The 19,756-nt window shown below is 44.6% G+C and overlaps 1 protein-coding gene across 1 annotated transcript in view; it reads left to right on the top strand.

Moving 5' to 3' along the window:
- Positions 1-19,264, top strand: part of Rcan2 (regulator of calcineurin 2) — a 237,400-nt gene extending 218,136 nt beyond the window's left edge. Inside the window, exon 5 of the mRNA XM_059282022.1 lies at positions 16,750-19,264. Within this exon, the coding sequence (XP_059138005.1) occupies positions 16,750-16,910 (161 nt within the window). The 3' untranslated portion in view covers positions 16,911-19,264. The remainder of the gene's footprint in view (positions 1-16,749) is intronic.
- Positions 19,265-19,756: the final 492 nt, after the last annotated feature.

Here is a 19,756-nt window from a genome sequence, read left to right on the forward strand (position 1 = left end):
TGTAAGTGAGTGAGTGTGTGTAGGCCAAAAGTCAAACACTAGTACTGCTCTTCAGGCACCATCTACCTTTTCTGCTTTGGGGTTGTTTGTTTGTTTGTTTGTTTGCTTGTTGAGACAGGATCTCACCTGGCCTGGAACTCACCAAGTAACTAAGCTGCTTGTCTCGGGGATGCATCTGTCGACCTCCTCAGCACTGAGATTACAAGTGTGCATCACCATGCCCACATGTGTTCTGGAGATTAGGTGCTCATGTTTACATGACAAGCACATATTTCAGCCATATTGCATCCTGGTCTTCACTCTTTACCGAAGCGGCTCTTCGGTATAAAATGTGTTGAGATCACAGCTCAACAGCTCTGTGCTCCACCTCCTTGAAGCTGGTAATCCAGGAAAATTCTAGTCACTTTTTGTTTTTATCAAGGACGTAAACTTTCATTTGGAGTCAGCATCAGCAGAGAGTGGGTACAGACAGGAGGTCAAGGCCAGACTCAGTCACCCTCCCTGGTTCACAGTCCAGGGTCTGGAAGTCATTGTCAGGGACAAATGTGACCTCAAAGATGGAGAGAAGGGACACCTGGAGCAGGGATCAGGCCTTGGAAGGGATACTTGTGGAACCTGCCACAAATGAGGCAGAGAGGAAATGACCTCAGAAAGTCAGAAAAGGAGGGCGGTTCTTGTGAGGGTTGAGCAAAGGTGATTGACAGCAGGGTAACCTATGGCCTTTGCCTTCCTGCCTCACATAAACATACCACATACTATTTGGCAAGTGCCCTGGAGCCATAGTCACCCCATGTCACAGACTAGAGGACTGAGCTGTGGGAAGACAGATGGGCTTCCCCAGGGTGATGCAGCTGGGTGGTTTCAGAGTCTCTTCTGGTTCTAGGGAGTGAAGCTCCACCCCTTGGCCAGATGCTCTTCTGTTACGGAGTATCGCCAACTTAGGTCCTGTTCTGCTTGGGCAGAACTTCTGTTCTAACCCTGAGTTAGTGGTGGGCTTTCACACCACTCCTGCCTTTCAGAAAGCCTGACCCAGTGTGTGGCGTGCACAGAGATGGGAGCCATTCACTGCCATGTGCAATAGCAAACGCCAAGGTCGCCAACATCCAGGGTTTCCTCCTCTGCAAGGACAACTGGTATTGTGTCCTTGGAACATCTGCCACCTGGATGGATTTTTTTGGACATTATTATCTGCATCCTTTGCCAGCGTTTGAGGCTGTTTCTCTTTGCTTCCAGATCCCATGTGGATAAATGACTTGTGCCCAATAATGGGACTGAAAATATCACAGAGGTCATTATTAGAGGCCATTAGCATCACTGTCTGTTGCTGAAACAGAACACCCAAGACTCAACGATTTATAAAAAGAAAGAGGTTTGTTTCGGCTAGCGGTTCTGGAAGCTAGGAAGTCCAAGAACCTAAGGTCAGCACCTGCTCAGTTAATATGTCACCCAGAGGACATGAGGCAGCCAGGTGTGGGAGAGCACACCTTTATTCTCAGGGTTTGGAAGGCAGAAGCAGGGGGATCTCTGTGAGTCTGAGCCAGCCTAGTCTACATAGCAAGTTCCTGGCCTATATTCATTCAGATCTATATAGTGAGTCCCTGTCTTTAAAACAAAAGCAAACCCACAGAGGATATGAGTTTGTGGCACGCTCTATAACAGCCCACACTGTGGTAACTAATCCAAGCCTCATGGGAATGAGACTGGCATTAATCCATTCACTGATGCTCAGTTGTTATCACCCAAACCCTTCCCAACACTGCTGCCCTGAGCAAGTGGGGGTCCAATGTGGGAGCTGAAGGTGGGCCCTCGAGCTACAGCACAGGCTATTTCAAGCACAACAAGGAGAGATCAAGACTACAGCCTCCCTACATCCTTCCCTTACATACATGTGTGTCCTATCCCCCAACAAGGTGTCATAGCAAAGTAGCTAGATGATGATGGATAGATAGATAGATAGATAGATAGATAGATAGATAGATAGATGACAGACAGGTAGGTGATAGATAAATAGATAGACAGATACATACATATATACATACATAGATGATAGAGATAGAGAGATATGATAGCTAGATACATACATACATAGATACATAGATAGATACATAGATAGACAGACGGACAGACGGATGGACAGATGGGTGAGAGACAGACAGACTGACAGAGATAGCAGTTGTTTTCCTTGTAGCACTCCACACAAATGCTCACTTCTCCTTGTGGGCATTTTCTGTTGTTCAGCTTTGGCTCTTTCCTGATTTTTCAAAGGAATGTGTATGCTTTATTCACACTGGCGTTCTTGGCTCCCGGTTGTACCTGGCACATAGTAGATACTCAATAAATATTGGGTGGCTGAATGCATAAATCCATCTATGCCTCAGATGTTAGCCTGCCTAGAGATAGTGTCTTCAGCAGCAAATTGTTGCTTTCTGTGGCTTTAGCCAGACTGAGTCAGATAGCAGTTAATTAATGTTTGCAATAACAAGGACATCAAGCATTGCCATTAAAAATGATTTCATAAAGTTCATTTCTTTAATCCTTTGGCAAAACTATTTCAGTGACAAATTATAACTCATTTCATGTTAAAGGTAACTACCTGAGCTCCAGGTTATTTTTAATATAATATTTTTATTAATTCTTTGAGAATTTCATACAAAGTACTTTGATCATACTCACCCCCACTCCTCTTCATTACTCTTCCCAGACTCTCCCTCTCACTCCTTACCTATCCCAACTTTGAATCTTTTTTGTGTTTTTTTAATAACCCACAGAGTTCCATTTTGGGCTGTCCATATACTCATCAGTATGTGGCCATCTTCTGCAACATAGTGTCTACCAGAACCCACACTCTTAAAGAAAATAGACTCACCCTCCCCCCGAAGCCACCTCATCAGGGTTGGGGGTTCATGAACCGCTTTCCTCTCCATACCAGAACGTTGCACGGCTTGGTCTTGTGAAAGCAGCTCCACCCCCTGTGAGTTCAGGAGGGCAGAGGTCATGTAATATCCAGAAGACACCTGTCACCCCTTCCTTCCCACCTCTCGCTCTTACAACCTTTCTACCCATTCTTCCCCAGTGATCCCCAGATCTTGGGAAAGGGGGTGTGCCTAGATGTCTCTTGTAGCTCAACATTCCATAGATTCATTCTCTACACGCTGATCAGTTGTGAGTTTCTGTATCATCCACTTCACAGACCCCATGGTTTTTTTTTTGGGGGGGGGGGGTTAATGCATCCCTTGCTTTACTGAAATGGCAGTTTGGGGACTACAGCACAGAATTTGCTCCCTTCTTCTCTCTTCATGGGGTGTCTCTATGAAACGAGGGTTTTTGTGCTTCTGATCCAGAGGCATTAACATGGATTCTAACCTGGAGGTGGGTAATGAGCTGAAATTATCCATTTCTATTTGTTTTATGATATCTGCTATTCCTAACTTGAGAAGCAGTACAGGGTTATATTCTTTTCATAATATAATAGGAAAGAAAAGGAAAATAAAATCCCAACCCAAAAAAAAACAGCGTATCCACAGCAGTGGGCAGAAATGGCGAATAGAGTGCCACCCAACTAAACAGGAGGAGGAGCTGAGCAGATGTGAAGTGCCAGCCTTTGTTCTGCTCTCTGGAGGGCGCAGAAGGTCATGCTCATTGCCACTGAGAATGCCTGCAGGGAGAGAGGAAAACATTGTCTATTCCCTTCTCCCCTCCTGCTATTTTTAGCTGTGCTTAGCGAGATCAATTTTAGTTAACTGCAGAGGAGGATTTTAAATGGTACTTCAGTTTCAAGTTGCCCACGTCCGCTATATTTAGATCTCACCCCCCCCTCCCCAAATTCTACTCTATCAAAACATGTCATAGTAAAGAAGCTTTGCTGTGGTGGCTGCTTAGCACACAGTTTCCCTCACGTGGAAGATATCTGTCACTAATTAATGTAACTCACAAGGAAGACATAGCTATTCCAAGCTCTGATGCAGTGGTAAGGACAATTCCATTTCAAATATAAATGAGCACCTATATTTTGGGTATATGGCATGAATACTGCATGAAGATTCAATTCACACTTCAAGATGGCTATATCCTGATCACAGGCATGAACTTCAAGCACAGCAGCAGCCTCCCCTATTCCCAGTCAGCATGGTCTCCAACCATGGCTCTCCACACAAGGGATGCAGAGCTCTGGTCCTCCAACAGGTGTTTATCAGCTTCTATTTCCTCTCCAAGAGTTTTCCCTGAAGGGGCATACATGTAAAAAAAAAATACTCCGCTCTTCTCCACATGGTCCTTGGATGTATCTTCAGTCCTGCTGAGTGGAACATAAAACCTGTCTTGACTCATAACATCTGCACTTTCTCGCTCCATCTTTACATCATGAATTCTGGCCCTCAGTCTGTGGACACATTCTGTGAAGTTCCCTGGGTCCTCCAGGTCTCAGGAGGGACTGAAGGCCACCACAATTCAGCATGAAGTAGAAACCTCTAGAGGAGGTGAATAGCTCTTGTGATGAGTCCCCTGTGAATTCTTCCTCTTCCTGCTCTTTCCCTCTCTACGTCTTTCACCATCTTCAGAAGCAGGACAGAGAGGGAGGATGCTAGCAATCCAGATGAGTGGCAGTTTCCTGTCATGAGCAGATAGGACACCTACCTCTGCTGGGAAGTCACTCCTGCACCACGTGGAACTCTCACCTGCACATAGGAGAAGAGACTGTAATGGTGACACTGTGGTCCCCAGTCTGGGCTGGGGCACGCTGCTCTTCTCCAGGGTTGACCAATGTTAAATATAAAAGTGTACAAACACCAAGGAATCAGCAAAAACCCTTGAGAGACAACTGGAATTCTTTGAAACACTTCTGTAATTCCTGTCCTCCCTACCATTCCTTAAAAGTAAGTTCTTTCTCTCCTCTTGTGTCATCCTGGGAATCAGCCAGTGAGATGGCTCAGCAGATAAAAGTCTTTGCTGCCAAGCCTTATGACCAGAATTCGATCCCCAGGCCCATGGTGGAAGGAAAGAACTGACTTCAGGATGTTGTCCTCTGACCTACACACAGTCTATGGTACAGGCATGCACATCCAAACATATACACAAAATAATACATAAATATTTTTAAAAAAAAACATTTTAAACCTTGTGAATAGGCAGCTATTCAGTATCTGTGATCTTTACGTGTTCATTGCCCTCTGCTCAAAATACCTGTTTTTTTTTTTTTTTTTTTTTTTTCTGGCTATAAAGAATATCCACTATGAAGTTAGACTCTCCTCTTGCTTTGGGATTATGACTAAACCTCAAGGTGTGAGGCTGAATCTAGATTGTATATTCTATACTCTCTATGACCTGAAGCAAGTTCCTTACCCTCCTGCCCCTTGAGTCATGATGCAGTCTGTGTCACAAAGCTGTGTAATAAGAATTACTTTTTTATGTGACTCACTTAGAGAATTAGCCCTGTGCCTGGAATGTAGGAAGTGCTCAATAACAGAGATATTACTCAGTTTAAGGGCATGCCAGCTTTCTGTGACATACAGTAAGCAAAGCAGATACCTGCTCTAAACACTTTTTCAGCTTGAAGGAGAAAGCTAGAACAATAGTCAAACAGTAGAGCAACGGTCGTGGGTGAATGTGTTACCACAAAGACAGTAGAAAGGGACCCAAGTCACAGTGTGAGAGTACACACAGGATTCACATGAGGCTCTGGTCACAACCTAAAGGGAGTCAGCACTGACCAAAGAGGAGACCCAGCTGCTCTCAGAATGAAAGGAGAAGCAAGATCTTATCGATTATCTGGCATAGCTAAATCCATCTCCTCCTCCTCCATCATCATCATCATCATCATCATCATCATCATCTTTTCTAAAGACCTTCAGGAACTTAAGCTGTTGCAAATACTGGGAGAGTACCAGGGTGGACTAGAAAACACATGCCATTCTTTAATGAGAAACAAGCTAAGGACCCAGGAGTGTAATAAGTCTTTCTCTATTCAGCCAGCCAGCTCCCAAATAACAACATGGAGACTTATTATTAATTATGAAAGCTAAGCCTTAGCTTAGGCTTGTCCCAATAGCTCTTATAGCTTAAATTAGCCCATTTATATTAATCTAACATTTTGCCTCATAGCTTTTCACCTTATCTCTGTACTGCCCATCCTGCTTCCTCCACACGTCTTACTTCTCCTTAGTGCCTAGATTCCTTCTCCTCTTTCACGCTCTGCCTGGAAGTCCTACCTATACCTCCTGCCCAGCTATTGGCTGTTCAGTTTTTTATTACACTAATCACAACAATACATCTTCACATAGTGTACAAATATCCCATAACTTTTTGTCTAAATAAAAAAGAAAGGTTTTAACTCTAACATAGTAAAACTATATACAGTAAGAACACTTATCAAGTAACAATTACATTCACAATATTTAGTCCATATGTGTATTTGACAAATTTGGAGAAAATATGGTATTATCTATCCTTTGTGAGTCCAGTTTTATACCTAAACCATTTTTTATCATAACTTATATTGTCATCCTAAAAAATATCTTTTTAGATTTCAAACCATTTTCTTAGATAAACAATTTAAGCTTTTATGTCTCTCAACCTCATACACTTTATACTTCTTTTGTGAGTTTCTTTTCTGAATTTGGTAACAAGGAAAACTGTAACTATAACTATCTTGTCTTCAACCCCATCAGAGACCTGAGAAGGATATAATATTACCTGATTAAACAGGAAGTACAGAGCAAGGAACTTCCAAAACTAAGGAATGACAGAAACATCTGACTGCCTGCACAGTCACTCAAGGTTCCCCTGCAAGGTTGGGGCATCTATCTTTGACCTACAGGCCTAGAATATCTGACAGACTTTTCTGTGAAGCAGGAATTTTGAAGGACTGTCCTATCTTGTCTTGGCAAAGTTTGGCAGTTGCCTTCTTTTGTGTCCTGCTTGTCCAATGTGGACAGCATACTATCAGTAGGCAAGGCAAAGGCAGTTTCTTTTCTCAGTGGTTAACTTTGCCGCAAATAAAAACAAACTCCATAAGGAGGTTCTTCAATGCCTATTATCTTTTCTAAAGTAAATGGGTGCTGCCAGGAGCAGACATATCCCACTGTCATGAAAAGCCTTATGCTATGAAGACATTTTAAATGCCATGAAGTGTTTGGAGACCACCTAACTATCTAAAATATATCTCTGTTTAATCTTGAAAACACCTACATGACTACAAGTTTGATTGTTATATATGACTAACTACTCACCTACATTTCTTAATTATCTTAAACAGTTTGCAATATAGCCTTCAAGGGCTAGAACTTCACATTATATTTTTAAATGAGCTGTATAGGCACAATACCTTACACAAGAATAAAACATATATACAGTATAATAAAATCCATATAAAAATTCATACCAATGTAAAATATTTAAGATTGGTGTTTATTTAAAAGTAGACTCAACAATCCATCCTTTTATACCATCATTTCTTACTGTATTCCCCCCCTTTTCCCTTCAGAAAGAGATCTCTGGATCTAATCTCCTTTGTTTAGCTTTTTTCCTGACCATGACCAATAACAATTTGTAACCAACCCCCTAAATGAGGACAAGTATTCATAACTCACCAAATAACCAAAAAACATCCACTCCATCTCTTGGGAATGTGGGAATCATATTCTCTAGACAGCTTCCTGTTGTCTGGGGGCCACACATCTTTAGGGGACCCTGAGAAAATTGAAACAATGATCAAGTCCTGGGAGAACTAGTTGTATTATTTTTTTGTTTAGTCTCTGTGTGATGGGAAAGTGCAGGACTTATCTGAAGTCTTGGCTGGATAATCTGTGAGGCTAGACCATCTCTCTTTTTTTTTTTTTTTTTTTTGGTTTTTCGAGACAGGGTTTCCCTGTGTAGCTTTGAGCCTTTCCTGGAACTCACTCTGTAGCCCAAGCTGGCCTTGAACTCACAGAGATCCACCTGCCTCTGCCTCCTGAGTGCTGGGATTAAAGGCGTGTGCCACCACCGCCCGGCCGGCTACACCATCTCAACTAGCAGCTTTGAAGTTGTTCTGAATTTTAAGGAAACTTAACAGAGGCATTCTGAGAGGCTGGATCACCTGAGATACTTGTCTTCATTGTCATCTGGTCCTTTTTTCCTGAAAACACATAAACTTTTTTAGGTATTGTATATGTGTGTGTGTGTGTGTGTGTGTGTATTAACACAAGTATGGAATGTGTGGTGTGCACAAGTCAGCTAAAGATGGTTTTTTTTGTTCTATGTTTGAGCAGATAAAAGTTATCTGTGAACTTTATAAGTCATTTGGACTACATAACCAAACTTTAATATAAATCTCTATGTATGCCATATGAAAGGATGGCATGTAATAATAAGTCATGTGGATTCTGTAGCCAACAAGATTTGTCATGTTTCATCCAGTCTCAGCTGTTCCCACGTTGAGGAATCAGCATATATGTCACCTGTCCTATAGTCTTTCTTGGCTTTTTCCCTCAAATCTTGGCTGCAGATTTGAGGGAGGTCTCCCTTGATTAAATCTGATCTTTATTAATTTTGAAGAGAACCATAATAACTTCTTGTTTCCTGTGGAAGCAAAGGCATAACCTCTCCCCCAACGCAACATATTTTCTGACTTCCATTTTGAAGTTAAGACATTCTTAAAATATATAGATTAGTTTAATTTAGCAGTTTCTATAATCCAATATCTCTCAGCAGCTATTTTTTGTACATACATTAGCATTTAAAAAGTTCAGTGTCAACAAAGTACCATACAGGATCCAGATGCCCTGTGTATTTCCCATATTTATGTGGCATTATGTTTTTATTTTATAATGCTTTACTTTTTATTTAAAGACTTTATTATTTTTAAACTATTTTTCTATGGCTGTTTATACTCATTTTTCTTTATTTAGCATCTAAGTACATTATTAAACACATTGTAACATGTTCAGAGATGTTTTGGTTTGTTTTGTTTTGTTGTAGGCCCAATCTTAAACTGCTAGGCTACCACCACATGGCTCTGCATATGGCCTGCTGGCAGCTGGATCACCCCCTCTGTTTCCTGAGAGCCTAGTCTCATGTTGGTGGGTACCACTCCAGAGCTGTATTTACCTGCCCCAGCTCTGGGAATTTGTTGTGTCTGCCTGAAGCAGGAGTTTGTACCCAGTCCTGGCTGCTCCAGTGCTCAGCTGCACAGCAGGGCCTTTTAAAAGAGCCAAGCCCACCCGAAAGACCACTTTCTCAGGCCTTATGTGGATAGTTGAGCCCCACATTGGACACCATAGGAGTCTATTGGCCTTCTGTCCTACTACAGTGGTTCCCAGCTGCCTCTGGTGTGTCTGAGACTTTACTCAGATGATTATGCACAGCTCAGTGCCCTCTGTAAATCAACCCTGTATTTAGTGAGCACTAACTAGTGGATATTCACTCACTGGTCTATGTCCTGCCTTCAGTAATGCAGGACACAAATACCACCAGAGGGACTAGAGAGAGAGCTCAGTGGGTAAGAGTGCTTGCTCTGCAAGCATTAGGATTTGAGTTCAAATCTCCAACTCTAGTATAAGATGCCAGACGTGGAGAGGTGTGCCTGGAACTGGGTCAGTCCCGAGGAGGTGGAGATGGGCAGGTCTTACAAGCTTGGTGGCTGGCTAGCTTAGCTGAAACTGAGTCTCTGGCTCCATGAGTAGACTCTATCTCAAGGTGATAATACAGGGAGTGATGGAGAAGCAACACACACACACACACACACACACACACACACACTTGAATGAGATAATTATAGATAATACATAGATGATATATTTGAGTATTAGAATTGAATGGTTCTGACTACCTCAAAAAAAAATCCAAGGTCTCATTAAAATAGTAACTTGTAGTTTTCTGTCTCTTAGACATAGAGGTGTGGATATGGGTAGGAAGAGAGAGGAGAAAGGAGATTTACCAATGACAATTAAGAAAATGGAGAGTAGTGACTTGGGGAGAGAGGATGGGTCTGTCTTCAGGACCAGGTTCTATGGTGCCCAGCTACACACTCATCTTCGGGACCCAGCCTGTCTTTCACCTTTTAGGGTTCTTGGAGACCCACTGAGTCAAAGCCCTTTGCAATTGTCTCACTGCCTTGTTATTTAAATGCTGTATGATTAGTTCATCATATTGGAAACCAGAGATTATCTGAGCAACACTGACCACAGTGACATTCTCCCAAGTAATTAATATCATGCCTTTGGGGAGAGTGTTATGTAGTCGGCATGAATTTACTTCTCCGTGTCCTAGGAAGACAGGGGCTAGCCCCCTCGCACTGATAATTCTCGGAAACGCTACCCCACTTCCTCTGAGTCACATTATTAGTATGTGACAAGGCAGCGTCCCCATCTGTGGTTTTAAGAAGATTAGTTACCGTGGTGAGAAGAGCAGCAGGAAGTGCTCCAGGGGGCTGGAAGAGAGCCCCGGATGGGGTCTTTGCCTAGCAGACGTTGGAAGGAACACATGTGGAAATGCTTGAGAGCCTTGTTGAGGAAAATTCCGAGACCCATCAGTTGTGGTGGTTGAAGGGAAGGAATTCAAGTGCCTGGCTTGAAGGACTTCCACCTAGAAGCCTGGAGGACTGACAGAAAGACCTTTGAGGACAAACAGAGTAGAAAGGATGCAGACGTAAAGATATGGTACGTGTTCTATCTATCATGGGAGCAAGGAAAGGGGTGACTACTTCCAGAGTCGTCAGTCAGTCGGTGAGAGCAGCCTGGAAGTATATTCCTCCTACAAGGGCATCGCTGTGCGGGGCTAGGAATCTTCCAGAGCAGCAGAAGGGGCAATGGAACAAGCCTCCTACACTGTCAGACTTTTCTATATTTGGAAGCCCCTGGGGCAGGGATTCCATCTATTCCCCATCAGGACACACGATAAGGACTAGTCTCCAAAGCCTGAAGTCTCAGGAGGGTTTCTTTTTCCCTTCACCAGGAAGGATTTTTCCCTCCAAAGTATTAAAATCTAAAGAGTCTTGACTCCGCTTTAATGTACATGCGTGCAGCTCTGCACCATCTCCAGGCCCTCACACCTCTGCAGGACGCCAGTGTTTACAAACTCTGTAACCAGTAGTTAGTCTAGAAAAGATACAGGAGGGGCTCAGTCACCTCCTAGAGTCAAAGGTGGCATGATGGTAGCTTCCTGAAGACACTATCCCACAGCATTCCTCAGGACCCTGCTCACCACTGACAGGAAGTATCTTGCCTGCAACATGGTCTGTCCTGAATCCTGCAGGAGCTAGGACACTGTCACCAACCTGACTCCACCTGCTCAAGAAGAGAGGGGGGACAGAATTTGAGCATCTATTTGAACAACAGCCGAGCCTTGGTCAGTGTCGGCGGCCTAAATGAGCATTTGACTCTTGCCCACACTGGACCGTTTTTCATGCATCTCAGCAGAGGTCAAGAGAAACACTGACTGGTACAGTTTTGATGGCTTTGGGCCCTGGCCTAGTTTCTGCACACAGGGGACAGGACGATCTAATGCAGACAAAGAAACAAGCATGTGACAAATGAATGCTTTCCTTGTCCCAGCAAAGAAACAGGTCTCAATGTCTTGTCCTCACTTGTGCCATGGCAAGACTGTCCCCACCCTGGGTGGATCAAGCTTGACGTGCTCTTTGTCCCCAACTAAGCCCAGTTGTTTCCTTTGCATGGTGACAGCATTGACGTCACCCTCACGGTGGAAGAATTAACCGAAGCCCGAGGGGAGAGCCAAAAACAGAAAAATTCAATCCAGTAAGGCCAAAGCCATTTCTTTTTATTCTGTAGGCACTCAGCAGATGTTAAGCTGTGAGGGATTTTGATAGTAACAGTGTTTCCCAAAATAGCACAATGAGATGTCGGCCTTAACTGGACCACAGCCAGAAAACATCCCTTACATGTGCAGTCTGATTTGATGAGAGTAACTGAAGACGCTTTGTACCCCACATGCAGAGGCTACACCAGAGTGGACCCCAATGCTACGGTCCCCTCCTGGGCCTCACTTCCTCCGTTCCAGAGGTGCGAACACAGAGGAGTGTGTGGAAGGAGCATCCTTGTTATCCTGGCAAGGCAGAGAGGAAGGACAGAGAGCTGGCTTTGCTTTGTGCTTCACTACAATTGAGAAGGGGTGGGGGAGGGGAGAAAGGGAAGGAGAGGGAGAGGGAACGGGGAAGGACATGAAAAGAGAGAAGGAGGAAAGGGAGTGGAAGGAAGTGGGAGGAAAGAAGGAATTAGAGAGGGAAGGAAGGACAGAGGAAGAGAGGGAGAGGAAGGAAAGGAAAAAAGAAAAGGATACCCAGGCATGGTAGAGAATGCTAGAAACACCAGCACTTCAGAGGCTTGGACAGAAGGGTCACAAGTTCAAGGCCAGCCTGGGTTACATGATGAGTTCCAGGCCAGCCTGGATTAATGAGTTCAAAGCCAGCCTGGGTTACATAGTGAGTTCTAGGCCAGCCTGGGTTACATGGTGAGTGCCAGGCCAGCCTGGGTTACATAGTGAGTTCCAGGCCAGCCTGAGTTACATGGTGAGTTCAAGGCCAGCCTAGGTTACATAGTCAGTTTCAGGCCAGCCTAGGTTACATAGTCAGTTCCAGGCCAGCCTGGGTTACATGGTGAATTCCAGGGTTACAGAATGACATCTTGCTTCCAACAAGGATAGCTTTCTTGCCAAAAGACAAGGAAAGGGACTACATTCGTGATGGCCTGCATCACCACAGTTACCCCACATTAGCCTGGCCTGTATTGCCTCTGTCACCCCACATCAGCCTAAGTTTCACAACCTTCACATTCACACTGTTATGGCAGATCCCTTCTGTGGTCCCATACACACATGTACACACACATGCATATACATGCTCCATCTCTGGACTCACAATAAACAGTGCAGTGCACAGGACCACGGTGGTTCTTGGGGGTTCCTTAATATAGGTTTTTTTGCAGTGTGACAATCCAAAAGAAATCCTTTCTGCTGAAAGGACTGTCATCTCATTGGAGGCCTCAGGAATCACTTCCTCCTGTCTCTCTTGAAGAATACCAAGAGGCACATGTGGGGCGCAGGCACACACGCACACGCGCGCGCACACGCGCACACACACACACACACACACACACACACACACACACACACACACACACACACCTCCACTAGATCATAGCCCTCAGGGTTGCTGCCCCCTGCTGGTGCACGTTTGTTTGTTAGCCAGCACCTCTAGTAAGTCAGCTAAGAAGCAGGGCTTGGAGATGCCGCTGAGCTGCCCCAAACTGTCTCCTGCATCCCTCAGATAAACCTGGTTTCAGTCCCCGCCCCCATTATCAGTCCTCAAACAACCTCTTCGACTTTGGAGCTTTGATTTTTGTGTTCCTTTGTTTGTTTGTTTACATTGAGACAAAATACAATCATGGTGATAAACCCCACTCAATACAATTCATTTTATGCCACATTAAATGGACCATAACAACAACATGCCTACGGTGATTTCAAAGGGGGTTAATCCCTTGCTGGGTTAATGCTTGCTCTCCATTCCAGCTCACTCCAAAGCGGGAATGCCAAACGGGGCGCCATGCTGACTTGTCCACATCCGCTAACTTGGATGGGGGCATAAGACTTGATGCAGTCCTGCCTGCCTGTAATTTCAGCTCGTCTGACTCAGAGTCTTCATGTGGAGCAGAACAGCATCTCTGCCTGCTTCTATCCCATTTGCTTCCAAAGCACTGGGAGCCCTAATCCTCTGTTTTCCGGGACCATTCATTGTCATGACTCGGGAAGCTCCTGCTGACATGATGGAATGCTGGCTGAGGGTATCTGGTAAAGAGCTCCTGGCTGGCTCTCAGACTGGGAAAAAGATTCAGTGAATAAAGCCCTGTCCCTGAAAATGGGAGAGCCTGAGTTTGGATCCCTGAGCCTACAGAAAGGCACTAGTGTGTTTTTATAGTCCCAGTGTTCCTAGGCCGAGATGGAAACTAAATCAGGCAAGTCACAAACAGGCATGGCCCAGCTAGCCTGGGGTACCTAGCGGCAAAGAGTCCCTCTCTCAGATGATGGCTAGGCAAGGACTAATGCCCAAGGTTGTCCTCTGATCTCCACACCTGCTCCCACAGGAACATGCAACCATGCATGTGCATACAAACATATACATGCAACTTTAAAACGAATAACACTTTCTGACTCGGTAAAAAGCAGAGCGTGGCTACATTAGCTTTCTAGGCTGTAGAACAGCACACAGTGAATGGCTTTTACAACTAGACTTGTTGGTTACATCTCTGGAGGCTCCGAGACCAAGGTGTGCAGAAAACCGCTCTTTTTGAAGGTACTCGAGAAGGACCCATTCCTGGTTTCAGGTCTTTCCTTGGCTTTGGACAGCATAGACCCGTTCTCTACATGGCATTCTCTGTGTGAGATTCTGTGTCTCCCCAGACTTGTCCCTTTTTGTAAGGCCGTGAACATAGTGACCTCATTTTAACATGATCATCTGTAAAGACCCTACTTTCAAATCTGATCACAGTCACCGGAACTAGAGGTTAGAACTCTGATACCTTTTAGGGATTCTAATAACAAATAATAGTGACTGAGTGGGAGGGCCTTCCTCCCCAGCATCACTTGGAAGAGCTTTGACACCTATAACATCATCCGGGATCCTCATCTTCGGTGTCAGCATCCAAAGTTGAAGTCTATGCCTTGCAGGCTTTCTGTTCCACTACAGTTGCTTACCAGGGTGTGCACAGTGGCACAGATGACTGACACCTTATCATGAGGACTCAGAGAAATCACTCTAGTCATCAAGGCCTAGGACAGCAGGCAAGATTCCTGCACGGGTTGGTATCCAGGTCATCATCCTGGAAGGCGAGCACAATTTAAGGAGCTCACAGAGAGAGGTGAGACATTGCCTCACAGGGTGGCAGAAGAAGGTGGCCATGTTGGGAGCTGATGGCTAAGTTGCCCAGTCAAAGCACAAATGGTGAACTCATGGGGAAAGACAGGTGAGTGATGACGCAGAAACTTCTGGACTAGTTCAAGGGCATCTGAACTTGATCTGGTGAGACTTGGGGAACCGGTGACCAAGATGCAATCTAGAAGATACTATTTTCAAAGGTCTTTTTCTGCTGAGTCATGAAGGATGGGAAGTGAGGTTTCAGGGGAAGATGGGGATATTAACAGCTGTGAAGTTATAAGCATAGACCCACCTGCTCTTGCTCCTGTACCTGGAGGTCTTGTTGCTTCGACTGGACTGTGCTGCTAAGGCACAAACATTATTTAACAGCCCTCTGTAGCCAGTGATGGGGAAGACCATGAGAGATGCTCGAGAAACAGCTACTGACAGATACCTCAGAGTGATTTGATCGTAAAACAGGGACCAGAAAGACGGCTCAGTTGCTAATGTGCCCACAAGCACTTGATAAGCATAAGGACCCAAGTTCAATCCTCAGAACCCACATTTAACAGGCTGGCCATTTACAGACAAGGTACTGCAGGGCCTGAGGCTTGCTGGCCAGCTAAACGAGCCTGCACAGTGAGCTCCATGCAGTGAGAGATCCCACTTCAACACAGCCACAACAACAACCAAAGAAACAACAACCATAACGAAAGGTAGATTTACCTGAGGAATAGCGCTTAAGGCTGTCCTGTGACTTCACATGTTCATGCACACACATGCATCTGTATGCCCATGTCCCTCCAACCCGCACACACAGAACGAGACTCTTGGAATTAGGGTCTTAATGATACCTACAAGTTATTCATTAACCACTGCAGATTCTGGACAAGCAATGTTCTATTCTTATTGCACCTGGGAGCAGTTATGGTTGTGAGTATTATGTACCTGGAGGAGAATTTAAAGACTAGCTTATCCAAAAAGTGTTTGACTCAAGATGGTCAGCTATTAGCAGCATGACCCGGGATCAGACAGTCACAGGTATGACTAACTGGCTGTGTGAGCGAGCTTCCTGTCACTGTAACAAAACACCTGAACTAATCAGTCAAGGAAGTTGACTTCAACTGTAACTTATGGGTTCAGAGCTTCTGGTCCATGCTCCCTTGGCTCCATGGAGCACAGTTCCTAAGGAGGGAGTCATGATGGAGAAGGCTGACTCACTTCATGGAGGTCAGGAAGCAAAAAGAAGGAGGCAGGAGAGGCCAAGGGTCCCATCAAATCCCTCTTGAGGCTCCAGCTCATACCATTACCAGTAGCACTGCAAGCCAAGCTTTTGGAGTGTACTGAAGAGCCAAAGTTTTATATTGCCAGATGCATTGAGTCCTCACAATCAACAGAATGGAAGTACCATTTTGAAATGTACAGTCGAGCTTGCTGTGACTGAGAAAGGTTAAGTGGTTTATTTGGCGTTGGACAGTTGATAGTGGACTGATGGCAGTTGGATATTTGATAGATGGTAGCCAGGGCACAATGACTGATAGACTCCCCTCATTCCATCCAATACCAGATCTCAGGCTTTCCAACACACCTAAAGATGTCTGTCCTAGTTCCTTGGCAAACCCTGCCAAGACAGCTTTTAAGAATCCTCCCCTTAGCTGGGCATGGTGGTGCATGTCTTTAACCTCAGCACTTAGGAAGCAGAGGTAGGTTGATCTTTGTGAATCTGAGGCCAGCCTGGTCTACAGAGTGAGTTCCAGGGCAGCTATATATGGAGAGACCCTCTCTCAAAAGCAACAATAACAAAACAAAACAAAGAAAAGCAACAAAAACAAAATAAACAAACAAAAACCCAGCAACTGAGCCAAAGGAATCCTTCCCTCCTTCTCACCTGCTGTCTTGCTTTTCAGGAGAGAAGTATGAGCTGCATGCGGGGACCGAGTCCACACCGAGTGTCGTCGTGCATGTGTGCGACAGCGACATGGATGAAGAAGAGGATCCAAAGACTTCCCCAAAGCCAAAAATCATCCAAACCCGGCGTCCCGGCCTGCCGCCCTCCATGTCCAACTGAGCACGCCCGTGACAACACGCATCTCCTCTTATCATGCTTCCCCTCGTCGTTTGTCCAAAACATTAATTGCCTTTAAGTCCCTGGGTGTTTGGTTGTTTGCGATTCCTTCCTTGTAATTAAGCCTCTCGGACAAAAGGGCTAGGAAAAGGTGACATGTCTCCCAATCAACTCATACTCATTAACTATAATCCATTATTTAGAAAGTTCTAGGAAAAAAAAGGTAGTATTTTCTTATTAAACGATCAGTACAGCCTGTATCTCTGTTCTCTCCTGTTGATCCAAGCCATTGACATCAGTAACAAATAGCATTTAAGTTATTTGTGAGCTGCTCCAGTGGTGTGTGTGTGTGTGTGTGTGTGTGTGTGTGTGTGTGTGTGTGTGTGGTTGTGTTTTCTCCTGGCCACTTATATAGGACCATAAGTAAACTTGATTTTTGACTGCATGGGATCCCCCTACCTGGTCTCACCCAGTCCTCTGCATCCCAACATTCCCAGGACATGCACGATCACCAGCATTTATTTTAATGATTTGAGGGTACACCCCACTGCACGGTGTCCCAGCCGTGTCCTGTATAGACAAGGGGTGTCCCCAGCACCATCCAGCTCAATAAGCCTGGGATCATCTTCAGTTTGAGTCAATACATCATATAGCTCTGTCCAAATTCCTGGAGGCAAAATTGAGCTTGGCCCCAAAGATATTCCTCAGTAGATTCTGAACACCACTACCACATAGGACTTCCCATGGCCACTGGGGAGGCTTGTCCAGGTGACAGAGACCGATTTCAGACAAACCTATTTATTATAAAAGTCTCATGGTGTCTGAACGATTGCCCCCCGCCCACTTTGTATATTTGTACAGATGTTTGAGCTGTGCGTTTAAAATCCGGATGTTTTTTATTTAGTGATTGTCCAACATTAGCTGCTTAATGACATCATCCCTGCGTTGCTTCTGAATGCATCCTGACTCTACTGTAGATAACCTGATATTATTACATGCTCTCGTGATTAATGCTGAGTTGTAAAGGGTACAGCAATGTCTCATGTCAATATATAACCAACTAGCCAGCCTCTTTGCTGTCAAGACCACCCGTTTTTAAACAAAGATCCAAGTGTCAGTTATAAACAACTTGGATGATGCTGAACCCCAGAACGTAGACACAGCTGAGTATCGCAGAGCACAAAAGGATGATGGATGAACGGATGGCAGTGCCACTCATCCCGTGCCCATGTGCTCAAAAGTTCTTTGTTTCTGTTACGTGTGACTTTTGTATTTCTCTAGCCCAAAGTGCATTACAGGAGATACAGCTACAGAACCATACTTTCTGCTCCATGTGTCAAGCCTCATCCGTTCCTGTTCATTAACAAGTAATTTTGGATGCAAATACAATTTACCACAGAGTGGGCTAGTACTTCCATGATCTAAGCCTCAGAAAAACACACAAGAACACTAACACAGCCACGTGATGGAGGGATTATTGTGGTTTTTTTTTGACTAAGGTGTATGTTAGTTTCAATAGAAACTTCAAACCTAGACTGATCACTCAGAAAATCAAAGTCCGTTCTACTGTGAATATAGCAATATAGTACTGGACACAGTACAGTATGGTTGAACTGAGGACAGCGTTGCTTGTGGAATCCCAAGTTTTCATGCGGAAAATCAGTCTCCTCTTCAAATTCAGACCTGAGGAGTGTACAATAAGCAAATGCTTTGACTTTCCTTTGTTGTGGAGGGGTTTGGGTTTTTTATTGACCAACAAAGACTACAAATAGTGGAGAGATGGTGCCCTCTAGTGGAGGAAATGTTGGACTCAGCTCTGCAGATGGATTGATTATGAGCCTGGGGCTGACTTTCTAATCCACATTAATTTTCAGGATGCAGGTTCTGGAAAAAAAAAATCTAAATGAGTGAAAGCCTTGGAAATAATCTGTGTTTCCAAATAGTGGTAGCAGACGTTTCCAGTTTAGTAAAAGTTGACATGACTCTGTCGTGTAGGCATTAAAAACTCAGCGTTATAGATGACCCAGGTCTTAGCAAACTGTATTGCCATGTGTAGATGTTAACCTGTTGCAGATCAAGGGATTCTCTTACTGGGTTGAACATGGGGAGAGGGGAGGGGGAGCTTTCCCCGGGAGAAATGGGCAAGCCCGGGACCTCCCAGCACTGTGAAAGTCACAATGCCTCAACACTTCCATGACGCACATTATGCAAACCTCTTTAGCAATCTTTTAAGTTTGAAATGTTTTCAATGGAGGGGAAGGGGAAGATCTCCACCCACTGAATCATTTGTGCACGTGTATGGCTCAAAGAGCTTAGAGTTCAAATATATCTGGTGAATGAATGTCCCTGTGGCGTCATTTCTGGGTTGTCTGCCTGAGTTGCGTGCATATTCCTGAGGTGGGGGTGGGGGAGAAGTGCCCCCTAACTTAGAGTTTTTCTAATGGGTAACCTATGTGTGTAACTAACCCAGTAGCATTTTTCCTAAATGAACTGGGAGGGAAGCTGGATAACTGCCATCTTTGAAGGAGAAGTTATGTAGCTGGAGAGTTTTCTCTCCGGTTCTGCCAAACCCTGGCAGTCCGACAGCCCACTTATAAAATAAACACACAGACGCTTATATTATTTAAACTGTTTGGCTTAATGGCTCAGGCTTTTAGCTATCTAGTTCTTACATCTTAAATTAATCCATTTCTATAAATCTATACCTTGCCTCGTGGCTCGTGGCTTACCAGCATCTTCACATGCTGCTTGTCATGGTGGCGACTGGCAGTATCTCCCTCTGCCTTCATGTTCTCTCCATTCTCCTCTCTGTTAGTCCCACCAATACTTCCTGCCTGGCCACTGGCCAA

The sequence above is a fragment of the Peromyscus eremicus genome, chromosome 16_21 (genome assembly GCF_949786415.1).
Source record: "Peromyscus eremicus chromosome 16_21, PerEre_H2_v1, whole genome shotgun sequence".
NCBI lineage: Eukaryota > Metazoa > Chordata > Mammalia > Rodentia > Cricetidae > Peromyscus > Peromyscus eremicus.